Consider the following 15378-nt stretch of genomic DNA (forward strand, 5'->3'; position numbering starts at 1 on the left):
CTTTCATTTGGTGCCCATCTCTGAGCCGCAATTTTGCGTTGTGGGAATCAGTTTTTGTTCTGCAATGGCCAATACAACAGTTCTGTAGACATTACACAAAAAGGAAACTTCAATGTGCCAGTGAATAGTGGAAATTTAACACTGCCACTGGTTTTGTTTTGCAGACTTATTAACAAATGATAACTTAGCGGTAAACTAGAGTTGGCCAATTAGAAGAAAAGCCCTTATACCATAAAACATGTGAATATTGAAACCCAAGTCTGATGTTGCCCCCTTATTGGTTTCATGTTATATATACTTTTTTATAATCCTCCCATAACAAATTCATGAATTATTAAAATTCAACAATTTTGATCCTCAAGTCCAAAATATAGAACATCTAACTAAATGAAAGGAAACAGTGTTGCAGGGAGTGCTTCAGATCACATGTTCAATTTATGATATTTCCCTGCTGACTGTAACTTAGCACTAAAGAGCTGGGTTTCATCTGGCACCTGCATCATATAATTGTGTCAAGTGTCAACAGGTGCAAGTTTAACAACTCAACATCTGAAACTATTAACTTTTAGAGAAGTTTGGTGTCAGAAATTATATGCGTAAGGAGATGAAATGAACCTGGATGGAAGGCTATATGCTAATTCTGCTTCAGACCTTCTTTTATGAAATTCAGAACAACTGCTGCTAGTTCAGTCTGATGTTTAGTGTATTCATGATCGGCTCCTTCCACAATATGCAATTTGTGATTAGGTATGATCTTGGCAAACTCATGTGCATCTTGAACAGGGATACTTTGGTCAGCCGATCCATGGACTGTCAAGACCCTGCATGTACAAACAATCAGAATATATACTGTTCACATTAACACGTGAAAATAAAGCATTAATTGACACAGTAATGGCTTTACACCAGAAGGCGCATTCAAGGGCATTTCACAAATTGCACAACAAAAAATATACAGATGTACATGGAATTCCCCATATCATAATCTAAATCAGTCTATAAAATCTGATGCTTCACAATGGTAAACAGTAGCTATCAACAAGTGGATATCTACAATTGAGCACTACTTATTTGACTAACCGAAAGATCCATTTTCTGATCAGGAAAAGGAAATTTGTAATAACCCGGCTCATTATTAAGATAGTTTTTGCTTTGGACTCTTGGGCTTTGCCAAAATGCAGTTTTGCATTCAGACTTTGCAACATAAAATATGTCTTGACAGTTTGGAAACTTACAAATTATTTAACTAACATTCACATATCCTTCCCAAAAAATGTTTGATATCATATTCGCCCCTCTTAGGTGCAGTGTCCTTGTTGGAGATCCTAGGGCTAGGATCCAGCATTGCTGCAAATCCCCAGTGATGGGTTGTCCATCCTGAGTGATGGATCATCATTACATTTCCTATTGAAATGGACTTTCATATCATCTATAAAAACCAAACCCATTGTCAAAATATTGTGTACTTTATGAGTGCCTCTTGATTGGAATCTAGGACTTCATTCCTGGAAACAAATTTCATCCACAGAGACTTATAATTCATTTTCATGGATGAATTCCTAGCTTTAAATTAAGAGGAACACTTAAAATTACACAATATTTGGACAATGGGCTGAGTTGTTACAAAATTTGAGCTTTACAATATCTTGATAGTTTGCTAGGTTGTTACAAAATTTGAGCTTCAACATGGAACTATTATATTGCAAGTTAAGCCTGAGTACCAATTACAGTTAATGTGCAATAAAAACTTGGAAATATTTCTCCACTAGAAAGTAAAATATGATGCTTCATTTTCATGGGCCATGAAGCTCTTATCTATGAATAAAAATATGCATACAAACAAATTGTATAAACTTTCTATACAAACTAAGGTGACAACCTGTGATTAGGTGATATAATTGTTTACTTTTTCTCTCACTTCAAAATCACCCAATCAAATGCTATCACCTCAAGTTGTACAGATAAGTTTGTATAATTTGTTTATACATATAGTGTTACTCCTTATCTATCCTTTGTAGCACATACAATATTTATAATGCTTTCTGTATCAATATTTTAAGATCATTATAAGGTCTTTTAACACATTTGAAACTTAGTCAAGAAAAATATGCATGATCGGTTAACAATCAGATGATCGACTTTTGTTCTTTTACCTGCATTCCTTGTTGATCTGAAGACATGCTTCATGCATGTTCGTATTTAGACGGTCCATCAAACTTTCTTTGGTAATACGATATTCAACACTTCCTGCAAAATAAAATGCCAAGGAATCATACAACTGTAAAGTGTGAATGATGCCAACCTTATTCTTTGTGTGTGTTTTTGTCAAGAAACAGTTACTGAACTAAACATACAATTGCTAGCAGAGAGCTAAAAAAGGGAATAGAAGGGAAGAGAAAATCTGGGGCAATTTGGAGCATGGGCTTTGTCAACAAATATTGTAGGTAAATTTTTGGAATACAAAGAAGAAGCAAGAATCCATAGGATGTAAAATAAAATATCATTATATAAAGTGATTACTCAATCACACAAATACTCAAAACCAGGAATCCAAAAATATGTTGGAAATAAACTAACAAATTACCTGTGTTATTCTTAACATCAATGAACCCATCCTTCTCAATTCTTTCCATAATGTCTTTCCCTAAGCGTTCTTCAATGCCTCCCTTCAAGTCACAACGGCCAGAAATATTGACAACATTGTGGATATCATGATACTTAGAAGCATACAGAAGCACTACATCACCTCCTACAGTTACATTAATCAATAATGTGCCTTCAACAAGGAAAACATAATTATGGAATCAATCTTAGAATCTGCACAGAAAAGAATGAAATAGGAAGAAAGCTGAGCTAGCCTCCTTTTTTGGTAGATTAGTTATTATCATTAGATTCTGACTTCTACTCTTACTCAACCTCACTTTCCGAAGCCTAGGCTTAGCATGTATATATAAAATATGGAGATTTGTTATTTTTGCAAATTCTTAATGCAATTCAGACAGAACTGTCATTTAAAGATTTCAAATTACAAAAAAATGTCATTATATGACACGTTCTGCAGTGTATTTTGACATTGAAGCCAATTCAAATGTTTTTCAAGAAAAATGAAGATGTATGACACTGAAATTTGTCTATTAGTGAATATAAAAAGTGGTAGAAAATCAGTTTAAAGAACAAAATAAAAGAACCAAAAAAGATTTTAAAAAGATTAAAATGTCGAACTAGCGGCATTGAGAGCAACCAGCCATCAGGCTCACCACCACATCAAGTGGTATGTCAGCATTAATGTAGTGGCCAAGCATCGTTATCACTTCCACAACTTCCAATGTACCCACATACTCTCACAAGTTCATTATCAAACTTCAGCAGGCTGCCACAATACTACCATACCACTACTGCTATCACCAAGGAATGCATCACTACTAGTAACCAATATGGAAAAGCACTTATACTCAGTACAATTGTAATACTTTGACACAAGTTCTGTAGCTTTATTTTACTCCAATTTTTGGCTTGGGAGAATATAACAGAAAGGAGATGTTTTGCAAAAAGTGAACCTAATTAATCAAGTGTGAAGACATCTTAAGCCACAGACAAAGTTTATGTTTTCCATCACACTCCAAGGAGAGTGGGAACCATAACAAGGTGCAGAGAATTTAAGAGTATGCAAAAAACCAAGTCACCAACATCAAGATCCATAGGAAACAAGGACCAATCAGACAGCCACAGATACAATGCAACAAAAAGTAGGCACTGCAGTAAGCATATCAGTAGACTACTATCTATGCAAAATAACAAACACATATAACACTTGAAAGATGACAAATGTCAGAAATTTATAGATGGTCCAATCATTAAGTTCTTCCCAAACTCAAAGCAGATTTTAGGCATGTCCGTAGATATCATATGTGCTCATTAAAGCCATATCCAATGAAATGATGACTGCTAAAAGTCTACTCACTCTAAATGAACATGAATGTTTTATTGATGAAAATCCAGAAAAAAGACACCAGTGTAAAGCAGAATCTCATATAGTCCAGAGAGCAGTTGCAGAAATTTTAGGTAAAATATCCATAAATTTCATTCTCATCCAAAAAAGTTCATATAGTTTTCATTGTGTCCAAATTAATTACTCAGAATTTTCAGCACACCTTTACTATGCCCAAGAATCGCACTTATTACACGATTGGCTCCACAAAAGTGTTGGATTACAGCACGTAAATCATCAGCCTCTCTCCAATAATTTGCAAATGAAAACGAGCCTTCACTTTCCCTGGAAAGCATAGTGTTTGAACTAAATCAACAAAACATACTGACTAGGTGAAGAATACCCAGGACTGACATTAGGAACTTGGGCAATACCACACATTAAACCAGAGACAGTAAAATGATAGAAATGAAATTGTAGTTGAATGCTATCTTGATGTCAAAAATATATACACAGAAATAGTTTCTTCATTTGCAGCCTTGTTGATTTTGCTACATGCACCATGAGAGTTAAAGTGTTTACTATTATGAATTCTCTTTATGCTCCGTTATCAAACAGACAATTCCACACAGCAAACTTTGCATAATATGATAATACAGAAGGCTATGTCCAAAAACACTTCCAAGTAAAAAGTGACACACAGAAATAAAAAATTTAGATTCAAAAGTCACATTTTTACATCCCGTCAAAGCACCAATTACCCATTTCCAGCAAAGTCAAAACGGAAGGCACTAATTCCTTCATTCGCCAAGGCAACAGCAAGGTTCACCATAGTAGTATCTTCCTGGAGATGGAAAAGAAAAAGGTCAAACTTCACTCACAACTATGCTAGTTATGGATTTTGGTCCCCTACCTGAATGTAAGCCGATAATTCAGTAATTTGATGAAAATACCATGACAGAATTACTGAAGCATAAATTTAAACTCTAACTTCTTTTAGTCAAGAATCTGTTTCTAGAACCTTGAACTTGATAAAGTTTTTCACACATTTTTATTAAGTCCAATTCCATAACAGAATGACCAACAATCAGCTTTAGAGAATAAAAGGTATAAAGCATTTCTAAAAGGTTGAGTCCTTTGAATTATTAGAAGAAGACTATGTAGCTTGATCAAACCAAAAAAAATTTATATTAACTGAGAAATAAATAAAGTTGACTAAAATTTTTGAGTCACTAACCTTAGTGGATCGAAAACCATGGCACGCTACTACAATTTCAGTAGATCCAGTGTCATGCAATATTCCTACAAGTTTTTCACCATACTTGTTTGGAATTACAACTTTATGCTGCTTAACTTCTGAAGCAAAAACAGTTTAATTTAGTTGAAAAAAAAAAAAATCAAATGAAGTATAAAAACAACATGCTTTAAAAACATATATTACCCTATTTTTCATTACATATAATCAAACACACAAAACCAACAATTCCATCCCTCACTAGACTAATCAACAGTTCAGCACACAGAGAATAAGTTAATATAGATTCCAAGTTACCCTTTTTTTCTTGCAGAGAAACAAATTAGCCCTTATCTTAAAAACCCATTGAAATAAATAACATTTCAGTTTCACTTAAGCACCATCAGCTCGAAGAACATAGCAACATTGTCTTCACTCATTTCAATATTAGAACACTTGATAGATTAATGGGTTGATGGAATTTGTTACCTGGGTTCTGGCAAGACTGAGACTGAGACATCTGCAAGGATACTCCGAAGGTGAGTTTGGTTGGTAAAACTATGCGTACCTGGTGAAGAGGAAAGCTTGGTGAAAGGGGCTGTTCGAGATTTTAAGAAGTTGAAATGGATAACTGAGAATTATAGGACGAGCTTCACACAATAATTACTCGGCCAAAAGAGTTATTCTCCCCTAAAGTTTAATTTATTTCTAAACCCTTATCAACATGTTTTTAAAAAGTTAAATATCTACAATTTTCTAAAAAAAATTTTATTAGTGTTTGAAGATAAAAATATTATTTAGTTAAAAAATACTAAAAAACAAAAATTTTATCATATTTTTTGTTTTTAATTTAAAAAATTAATAATTTCTTATTTGTTGAAAGTTTGAAAAGTAATTATTTTTTTTATAAGGTTTTTTTCGCTTTCTTTGACAATTATCTCCATTCTAACTGTTGGCTGACCTTCTCATATCTCTTCTTCTCTTGTTGAAACATATCGATCTTCAACTATTTTTCTCAAACAAAGAGGATTCATCTTTATCTTGTCGAAGATCAGCATCTTTAGATAGCGACGAAGATTGTCTTCCTCAGTTGATGTGATGAAGAATGCAATGGGGTCGATTTAACACAACGACAAACTCATGCTAATTTGTTGTCTCCATCGAACGTTCTTTATCTTCTTCTTCTTCATTGTTTTTGTCAATTCATCGTCTCCGAGGAGCAAGAGATAGTGTCAACAAAGAAAGAAGAGAGCGTCGTCGATTCTTGGTTGGATTCCAGTCATTGAAAGAGGAGGAAAAGATTGAAACTCTATGGTGAAAATATAATTTTTTGAAACTCAAGTTTGTAGGAAAAATATTAATTTTTAAAATTAAGAGTAAAAAAGAAATAAAATTTTATTTTTTTCAAAATTTTCAGTTAAATAATATTTTTACTTTTTAACTTTAACAAAAAATTTTAATAAAATAATAAGTATTTAAATTTTTAAAATCATGCTAATAGAAGTTTAAAAATAAATAAACCCTTGAGTGGGAATAAGTCTTTCGGCCTAATTAAGCATCCGCAAACTTAAACACATTAATCTTTTTCATAAAAATAAAACATAAATTTATTAATTAAACGAATTTGATTCATGAGAATCCTCTTTTAACTTTCCACGCAATACTTGGTTGAGCAGGTAATTAAGGGTTGAGCAGGTAATGGAGTAGAGTTGGACTAAGTATTAACAAACCTAAACTTGACTTGATTATTGAAAGAGGAGCTCAACTTTGCCAAACAAGTGAAATCTTTGGTTTGAATTTGAGTTCGAGACAAGTTTAATTTATTTGAGTTCGAGATTACAAATTCTTTTTGATTCCCCAATTTAAAATTTTTTTGATTCCCTAATTTAAAATTATTAATCTTAACTCATAAATTATATAATTATCAAATATCTCTATATTTAATAATAAAAAAAAGATTCTAAGGTTGTAAGTATGAGATTCAAAATTATTTAAAGGCCAAAGGACTATTTTCCACTCAAAGTATGTTAATATTTTAAAGTTTTTTCTGTTAATTTTGAAAATCTTATTTACTCACCTACAGTCGATTAAAATTAGCGGAATTCTAACTCCTAAAAAATTAATCTCGTTTCCCCCCTAAAAGTTTAAAAACTAATATTTTATTCTTTAAGCCAAGTTTTAAAAAATCACATTTCCCCTTTAGGGTTTATTTCAAAACCCCGTCACATTCTCTAGCATCATCGCCAACCGTCTCTCCCTCCTAATGGTTTTCCTTTCTTCGACGGTTTGCCTTAACTTCACCTCAAACCCTCCGATACCCAGAGAAGTCGTTTGGGAAGAAAAATTATTTTCCCAGACGAAGACGAGATAACTCGTATTCATACATACTTTGGGAAACTTTGGAAAATCAGCATACTTTGAATGGAAAATAATCATTTAGCCTTATTTAAAACTTAAGGATATTTTACATTAACTAAGTCATGAATTCGTAAATTCATTGAATCGTTTATCTTTAATTTAAGTTTGACTCAAAAACCCATTTTAAACTTCAACTCTAATCAACAATAGTTGAACCAAGCTTAGCTTGTGGAGAGTGGAGTTTGAGTTGCTTGGCTTACGCCGTCATCACTCTATTTATAAATATTACAATAAAATTATATATACATACTTTTAAATACATAATTAAATAGAAAAATAGTGTGTCATTTTGAATTAAAAATAAAATAACACTCAATCACATAATGATATATTATTTACATATCTAATTATGTATATAAAATATGTGCATATAATATTGTTTTGAAGATTATCAGTCTCAACAGACCAATCTTTCTCGGGATCAATTGATGTTTTTGCTTGCATACAAAACCCTAATCCCGTCTCTCCTTATAAAAGTACAAACAGATAAAACTAGATGCTTCAAACCCTTCATCGTCTCTGCCACATCTTATCATTGTATACAATGTGGAGACCCACTGTCACAGAACTTAACCTTGGCTGAATAAAGCCTATTGCCTGAACAATGTCCTCCTGGTCTTGTAATGAGTACGACTTTAACAATTGAAGAGCTATTCTTCAGCTTATTGGCGGCAATTTCTTGGCCCAAATTGCCTAAAATAAGGCTTTTTCCTTAGTCAACCATCACCACAGTGCAAAACCCTTTTAAAGATATAATTTTTGTAAGATTTATATAATTTGTATTAAAATTAATATCGAAATTAACATATATCCAGTCTGCATGGGTATCAAGGCTACGGACCTAACAAGGAGCTAACGTATGTCCAATTTATATGAATGCTAGGATTGCGATGTGTGATGGTATATTAAGATGGCATGGCATCTAATGCAAGGGATGATATAAAAGTTTGCTTTAATAAATAAATAATAATAATTCCATTAAATCGCATTGGAATTTCTAGTGTTAGACTGTTGAAAACTGATTTGTCTTCATTTGTACTAAGTTGAACAAAGATTTTGCAATTTCCACACAAAACTACAGCCAGACAGCAGCAGTTTATGTAGAAAGGATGAGGTGGAGTTGAGCAGTCACTGTATTACATGTATAAATAAATTTTATTAATTTATTTATATAATTTAATATAATAATAATATATATAATTAAAAAATAAATAATAAATAATTATATTATTTAATTATATGTTATTATATTAATTTATTTAATTAAGAAATTACCATAATTTAGATAAAACCTATTGATATCATAATCTAACATTTAATATGTAATTTATTTGGGTATAGTAATTGAATCACTTATCATATTATGTATCAAAAATCTAAATTTTTTTATCATATATTAAATATTGTATTATATAATAGAATATACTTTTTTAAAAGTTAAAATGATAAAAAAGTATAATTACTAAATCATCATCTTAAAAAAATCAGATATATATTTTAAAATTTTAAAATTTTTTATATACACTTTATTATATCATCATTTATCTAAAAAAATATATTGATTTATTTAATATATATTATTTTATTTTATTTACATTGTATTATATCATGAGATGCATTGGGATACCATAAATGGTCCAAATCAAAATATAAATGTGCAACAGGAGCAACCAAACATGAATAAATAAATAGAAATATAGAATTAGGAAAAGAGACAGTCTGCCTTCCTTGACTCTTTTCAAACTAAACCATGGCGAGCGAGGACTTTGACCCATTACTTTTCTTCATCTTCTTTCTACCATTTCCCTTCGCCTGTGGCTGGCTGGCTGCTGCCTATACTTTTCAAGCCTTTTCTTCAATATCCATCTATCAAAATCCTCTCTCTCTTCCTACTTTTCAAGTTCCCACTTACCAAATAATTCACTGGTCTCTCTTAGTTCGACCGTCATCATGTCTTCTTTATCATCTAAAAGCTTTTTCTTCAATATCACTTAGTCTGCTACAAAGATTGCACGGATGATGATCCAGAAGAGAAAGCATCTGACAGTGGGGTAGTTAGTAAGTTAATTCGTTAGCCATGGACACTGATTTCCTTCTTGACGATGAAGCTCGAGCCAGCTTTCTCCGATCAGTAATGCAGGCCTTTGGCTGCACTTATATTTGCCTATGGTCATATTATGAATTACCCAAGTATACCTCAACTCTCTCCTCTTTTCTTCCATTTTTCATCTCAATAAATTGATTCAGCTGACCCTTTTTTGATTCTTAATTACCAGCTGTCTACTCTTCTGGGATGGATGCTACCACGAAGATAACAGCCAGCCTGGCCCGTCGGCCGGAACTGTATCCCGGCAGTTTTTCGATGAATACCGTAAATCAGTTATAGCCGTTGTTGAATATGAGTAAGCATATATATTGAATTCTAAACTGTGGTAGAATTTTTTCTGTTGATCGATATTGATTAAACTATGTTCTTGTTTCACTGTAGCAGCAGTGTGCCAGGTCTTGCCTTCAAGAACAATCAGCGTTACATTGAGCTCCATGAAACTGATCTTCAGAGATTGGCTTCTAATGATCCACAGCGCCGGTTTTATCGAGTATGAATTTATAAACAGCCCAAGAGTTGAATCTTAAACTGCATTTTATTAAATTTAACAAAATTCGACTAACTTGATTTCTTGTTCTTCTACACAGGAAGCAAGGATTAAGGTTTGACAACTTTATCTATGAAGAAATATAATTAATACAAAGAAAAGATAACAATTTTCTATTTTCATTCAATATTTGCAGACTGCAGTGTTCATGGCGTGCAAGAGTGGAGAAATTGAGCTGGGTTTGTCCAGTATGACACAAGTAAGAATCCATTTTCATTGCCATTATACTCTTAATCAATAAATTCTAAAAACTGAATTGGGTTTAATCTCAGATTAATATGGAAATGGAGATGAGCAATTTGTTTCCAAAGGACTTAATCCCTGCGCAGTCGGCTGCACAAGAGAAACCAGGCCAAGTGCCTGATTTCAATCGACCTTCATCATCTTCATCCTCATTAAGATCTGCATCACTGGATAGCCCAGAAAACGCCTCTCTTATATTCACCATTCCAAGCACAACCCACATGCCAGATGCCGTCAATGAGCCTCCTTCATTACATCCAATATTACCCACCACAACATTTGCTCAAATGGGAAACATTCAATTGCCAACATTTGAGAGTGAGTATGCTGCAATGACAAGAGCCATTTTTGCCGTTTTAACTTCTCCTTCTTCTTCTTCTTCATCATCTCATCAGCATCAACATCAACACCAAAACCAACCCCAACTAAATCTTCCTCCCAATTACCGAGTAAACCCCCAACCTAGCGCGTTCAGGAAGTATAACTCAGCTTTACCTCCTGCATCTCAAACAAGAATGCGGCCGCAAAGTAAGCTGAAACGAGCAATTTCCTATTATAGAAGGCTTAATACTGCCAGACGTGAACATGCCTTACAAAATCGCCCCACCAGCACTCAATTGCACCATATGATATCGGAAAGAAAAAGGCGCGAGAAGCTTAATGAAAGCTTCCAGGCACTGAAATCACTACTTCCACCAGGAACTAAGGTATTATATATATATTAATATTAAGCAGCTTGTGTCTGTATATATATATTATTAAGTGTAATATTTGTATATAATGGATTTTGCAGAAAGACAAGGCATCATTGCTTATTAAAACAAGAGAGTACTTGAGCACATTGAAGGAAAAAGTGAAGGAACTTAGTGAGAGAAACCAGAAACTGGAGGCTCAGCTTTCGGCTGCTCCTGCTGCCGTTGCCAAAGAAGTGGCTGCTGAAGAAGGAAGAGGTTCTTCGATTCAAGGGCTTGAGATAGTTGTTGTTGATGTTCCTGTATCAACCTCCGAAGAGAGGACTGTGGACTTGAGAGTGAGTTTAACAGCAGAATGTCCCATGGTGGATCTAATAATCCGCATTCTTGAATTCTTGAAACAAGTTAACGATGTGAGCTTGGTGTCCATAGAAGCCAATAACTCAAGCTCTTCTAATCATGTAAACTTCAGATTGAGAATTCAGGTATGTGCTATAACATATGTAATTCTTGATGTTAAACCTTTCAGTCAGCAAATCTGACCTAAAACCCAAAAAGTATTTGGGTAAAATTAATCGGGCAATGCTGTAAATGTTTTCAAAAAGAAAGCTTTCTAGCAAAAACACTATTATAAAGGACAGTTGTTGATTAGATATACAAAAATATTTTAAAGTGAAGCCAAAAAACCCTAGTAGTTTGCATGTTTAGTGGCAAGCAACAAGAGAACATTGATGAATATACATACCTATTTTTTAGTATATAGATAAGTATATATATAATATATCATCATTTAATTATATATTATTTTACTCTTAATCTAAAATTATTCAATTAATTAATAATACATATAAAATAAATATTTATTTATATACCTGAAATTGGTACCCATAATTTTAGGGTACACAGAAGCTCCTCTATGATGCATGAATGGAAGATAATTAAACAGTAAATATTAGTCAAATAAACAATACAATGAATGTAGACTATTCTTGTTAAACATAGACTTATTAAAAAAGATTGCAGAAGTTGATTGCTGAATTGAAGCGATGAAATTTTTGAGTGCAGGGAACCGAATGGGATGAAGCTGCCTTCCAGGAAGCAGTGAGAAGAGTTGTCAGTGAGACGTCTTGGAGGATTCCGAATGACAAAATTGACAACTGAACCTTTTCTTACCACAAACTAGTCAACTGAAAATTTTGGCTGGCGTAGATGAGGTTCATCTCCCCCACATCACACAATTGATGTACCAAGTTTGCTCATTTTTGTAGCCATTCATGTGTATAACAGTATCATTATTAATAGTCATACATCCATTTTGTCGCTCGCCGAAATTGACTTCAACTGATAAATTGATAATTCAAATGGGAAGATCCAAGAATGGATTCATGTTCAAAGTTGGTAGAACATCAAAAATGCACTTTCTATTCAAGAATATGAGATGCCCACCAACCCCAGTGGCCACGCCAACGTATCAGGTTCTATCTACGCTTCGTTGGCGGCCATTTTTTAGTACTTCGAGGTAATCAGAAAGGCCCTTGAGACGGCGGTTTTGACTGACACTTTCCCTGTTGAAGAATCCAAGGACCATATGATTGTTTTGTTGTATGCTGTCACTCTGATAGATACCTTGTATTAGTTAATTTAAGTAGCCAGTGGGGAGAATATATATATATATTAACCAAGAATTTGTTTGTATTGATTTGACAGATTATATAAAATAAATTAAGATTTTATAAATATATTCGAGATTCAAATTAAAAATTTTAATATTTTATCAATTTTGTTAATTTTTAAATCAATACAGAGAATATTTGCTATCGTTCATTTTTTATTTCTTGGTTAAGTATTAGATGACTTAGTTTGACACAATCCTGATAAATTTAACATAGAATATCTAACTTAATTAAACAAAAGAAACATGCTACCCGGGTTATTATTTCTAAGAAACTTTGTTTAAATAACTGAGGACATCTCATGAATCCCAACTTTTGGGTCAAATTATGGCTTGCTTTCTTCTACATACTGTGAACCCATATTAGTTATATATCCTTAGTTTAATCAGAGCTAGGAGCTTTAATAATTTAATCTCCAGCCTCCAATTCCAAGCAACTTTTAAAACGAACTGTATCATGCTACAATAACTCATAGGTATTAGTATCATATGATATATAATATAAATAAAAAATTTTATATACTTAAAAGTATATCAAATTAATATGATATATTTAGATATATTATACTATACAAAGCATATTATTGATACACAAATCAAATATGTATTCATTTGTATATTTAAAATAGTATATATTAATTCTAATATTTTTTAAAATAATAAAATATCAATTAAATTTTTAATTATTTTATTATATAGTTTTTTTTTTAAACTTATCTTATAATACGGTGTAATATATGATATAAAAAAAATTAAATTTTGCAATAAATATGGCCTTTAAAATGAGTTTTCAAGCGGTAAACATCGGTATGTTTAAAGTCGGTCAACCAAGGTGGCGCTTGAGGTAGTGTGAATAGAGTCCTTTTAAGAAAAGAGTTGATGTGTATATGATACGACGTAGCATTGGAAAAATTGAATTGAAATAAAATTGTCAACTCCGTTTCACTACCTTTATTTATTTATTTCTCTGAACGTGAAAAGTATTTGCTCTCTGTCTCTCTTGGAATCTGAATGTTTCTCTTTGCATTTATTATGTTTATGTTTCTGTGCATTAATTAAGAATACAAAATTCCAACTGATTTTTATTTAAAATTCATGACAATAATTTTACGAAGAATAAGTCAGAAGAATTCAGCATCATTCGTCCTGTTTCCTTATCCGCCAAAAGACTTATTCCCAACCAAAGTTGATACGTCTCTGAACCAGTATTCGTTGAGTATTTGAAATTTTAAATTCTTATTTATAAAAAATTAAAATTAATAATATTTTATTTTGTTCTTCCGCTTGTTTAATTTTTTTTTTTAATATTAGATTTTAAAAAATTGTATTTTCTAACCTAATCGAAAGAGAAATGAATATAATTTTATTATTTTTTATATATTATTTATTAAATAATAATTTAATTATTAAAACTAATTTATTTAATTAATTATAATAACACACGTGTGAGAGTTTAAATTTTCAATACTTAAACATGTCCCAAAACAATGCATAAGTTCTACTTGCATATGTTTCTTTAACTGTTGGCTTCAAACCAGCTACTTTTTCCAGGGTCCAAATTGTTGAAAATTTTAGGACCCACTTGTAGAAATTTACTTAAATATCTCGAGAAACACGTATCACATAAGTGATAAATTTCTAAAGCAATGGGTCCACAATTACATCATGACCATCACCTTCTGAGATTGTTCATTGAATTCAAGAATTCAAGTTCTTCCAGGGGTGGTTAGAGGCAGCGGAAAAACCATGCTGCGACAGAGGAAGCACATTAAAAGGTTTCAGACAGAAAAATATTCATTTGTAACCTTTGTTTACAACATTTTTAAGTCCCTCTCATGTAGACTTTGAACATCATTGGAAAGTTACTCCATTTGAAAATATGCATGCATGCATCTGGTAGAAGCTTGCAAGAATCCAATTATGGTATCTGCAAAGAAAAGTAAATGCCCTTCCAAAGAAGCTAAAGGAAGCTATTGGGCTTTTTTTTTTTCCAAATGTAAATATTAACAAGTAACATTGAGACCCCCAAGAGGAGGCCCCGGGAATATCCTAAGCTTACCCTTTCCTACGGGAGGGGCAACAGCCGAAACAACAATAACCAAACGAGGTCTGCATTGAGACAAAACCTATATCATTCTCTCTTAAAGGCCTATCAAGATTCCTACCTTGATAGAGTTCAAGAAAAGAATTATGACTAGTCTATACATCTCAAACTTTACAAAGAAATGAGCATGCAAACCTATCCAATGATTATACAAACATTTTTCTCAAAAGGAAACAAAACTCCTAACATAAAGGAGTAGCTTCGGCTTTTTCTTGCTTTAAACACAGTTAGAATGATTTCTCTATTGCCGGCTAAAAAATGGACTGGAATTGTTACAGTCAAAATAATGGACAGGAGCAATCTACAGGAGAAGAATCTGCAGCAACCTGCAGAATTTTGCACCAAAAAGGGGAAAACTGGAGGCAGTGGAATTTTGCAGCTACCATTTCTATAAAACATCTGTGCATATGTGCAGAATAATTTAACTCCCACA

The 15378-nt window shown here is 32.5% G+C and overlaps 2 protein-coding genes across 6 annotated transcripts; one reads left to right on the forward strand and one right to left on the reverse strand.

Annotated features, from left to right (window-relative positions):
- Nucleotides 1–209: 209 nt before the first annotated feature.
- LOC123200559 lies at nt 210–5828 on the reverse strand. 4 transcript variants are annotated; one of them, XM_044615783.1, is made up of 8 exons: nt 5652–5828; nt 5166–5281; nt 4690–4772; nt 4152–4273; nt 2585–2776; nt 2154–2247; nt 616–821; nt 210–494 (listed from the first exon to the last, which is right to left on the reverse strand). In XM_044615783.1, the coding sequence occupies exons 1-7, from the start codon at nt 5680–5682 to the stop codon at nt 635–637; spliced, it is 825 nt and encodes a 274-aa protein (XP_044471718.1). In that variant the 5' UTR covers nt 5683–5828; the 3' UTR covers nt 210–494; nt 616–634. The 4 variants fall into 4 exon arrangements, with proteins under 4 accessions (XP_044471718.1, XP_044471720.1, XP_044471717.1 ...); XM_044615785.1 differs by having other exon boundaries at nt 2585–2737; nt 5166–5284; nt 5652–5826; XM_044615782.1 differs by having other exon boundaries at nt 5166–5284; nt 5652–5826.
- A 3605-nt stretch (nt 5829–9433) lies between these two features.
- On the forward strand, nt 9434–12500 carry LOC123200153 (putative transcription factor bHLH041). 2 transcript variants are annotated; one of them, XM_044615292.1, is made up of 8 exons: nt 9434–9770; nt 9857–9982; nt 10069–10177; nt 10275–10289; nt 10371–10433; nt 10507–11184; nt 11271–11654; nt 12235–12500. In XM_044615292.1, the coding sequence occupies exons 1-8, from the start codon at nt 9658–9660 to the stop codon at nt 12328–12330; spliced, it is 1584 nt and encodes a 527-aa protein (XP_044471227.1). In that variant the 5' UTR covers nt 9434–9657; the 3' UTR covers nt 12331–12500. The 2 variants fall into 2 exon arrangements, with proteins under 2 accessions (XP_044471227.1, XP_044471228.1); XM_044615293.1 differs by having other exon boundaries at nt 10072–10177.
- The last annotated feature ends 2878 nt before the right edge of the window (nt 12501–15378 follow it).

Source organism: Mangifera indica, chromosome 17, assembly GCF_011075055.1.
Source record: "Mangifera indica cultivar Alphonso chromosome 17, CATAS_Mindica_2.1, whole genome shotgun sequence".
Lineage (NCBI taxonomy): Eukaryota > Viridiplantae > Streptophyta > Magnoliopsida > Sapindales > Anacardiaceae > Mangifera > Mangifera indica.

Coding starts and splice junctions, on each gene's coding strand:
- LOC123200559 (XM_044615782.1), bottom strand. CDS start 5,682: ATGTCTCAGTCTCAGTCTTGCCAGAACCCAG. Junction 2,248..2,584: donor TGATGTTAAGAATAACACAG/GTAATTTGTTAG, acceptor TTTATTTTGCAG/GAAGTGTTGAATATCGTATT. Junction 822..2,153: donor CAGATCAACAAGGAATGCAG/GTAAAAGAACAA, acceptor TTGTACATGCAG/GGTCTTGACAGTCCATGGAT.
- LOC123200153 (XM_044615292.1), top strand. CDS start 9,658: ATGGACACTGATTTCCTTCTTGACGATGAAGCTCGAGCCAGCTTTCTC. Junction 9,771..9,856: donor TCATATTATGAATTACCCAA/GTATACCTCAAC, acceptor CTTAATTACCAG/CTGTCTACTCTTCTGGGATG. Junction 11,185..11,270: donor TACTTCCACCAGGAACTAAG/GTATTATATATA, acceptor TGGATTTTGCAG/AAAGACAAGGCATCATTGCT.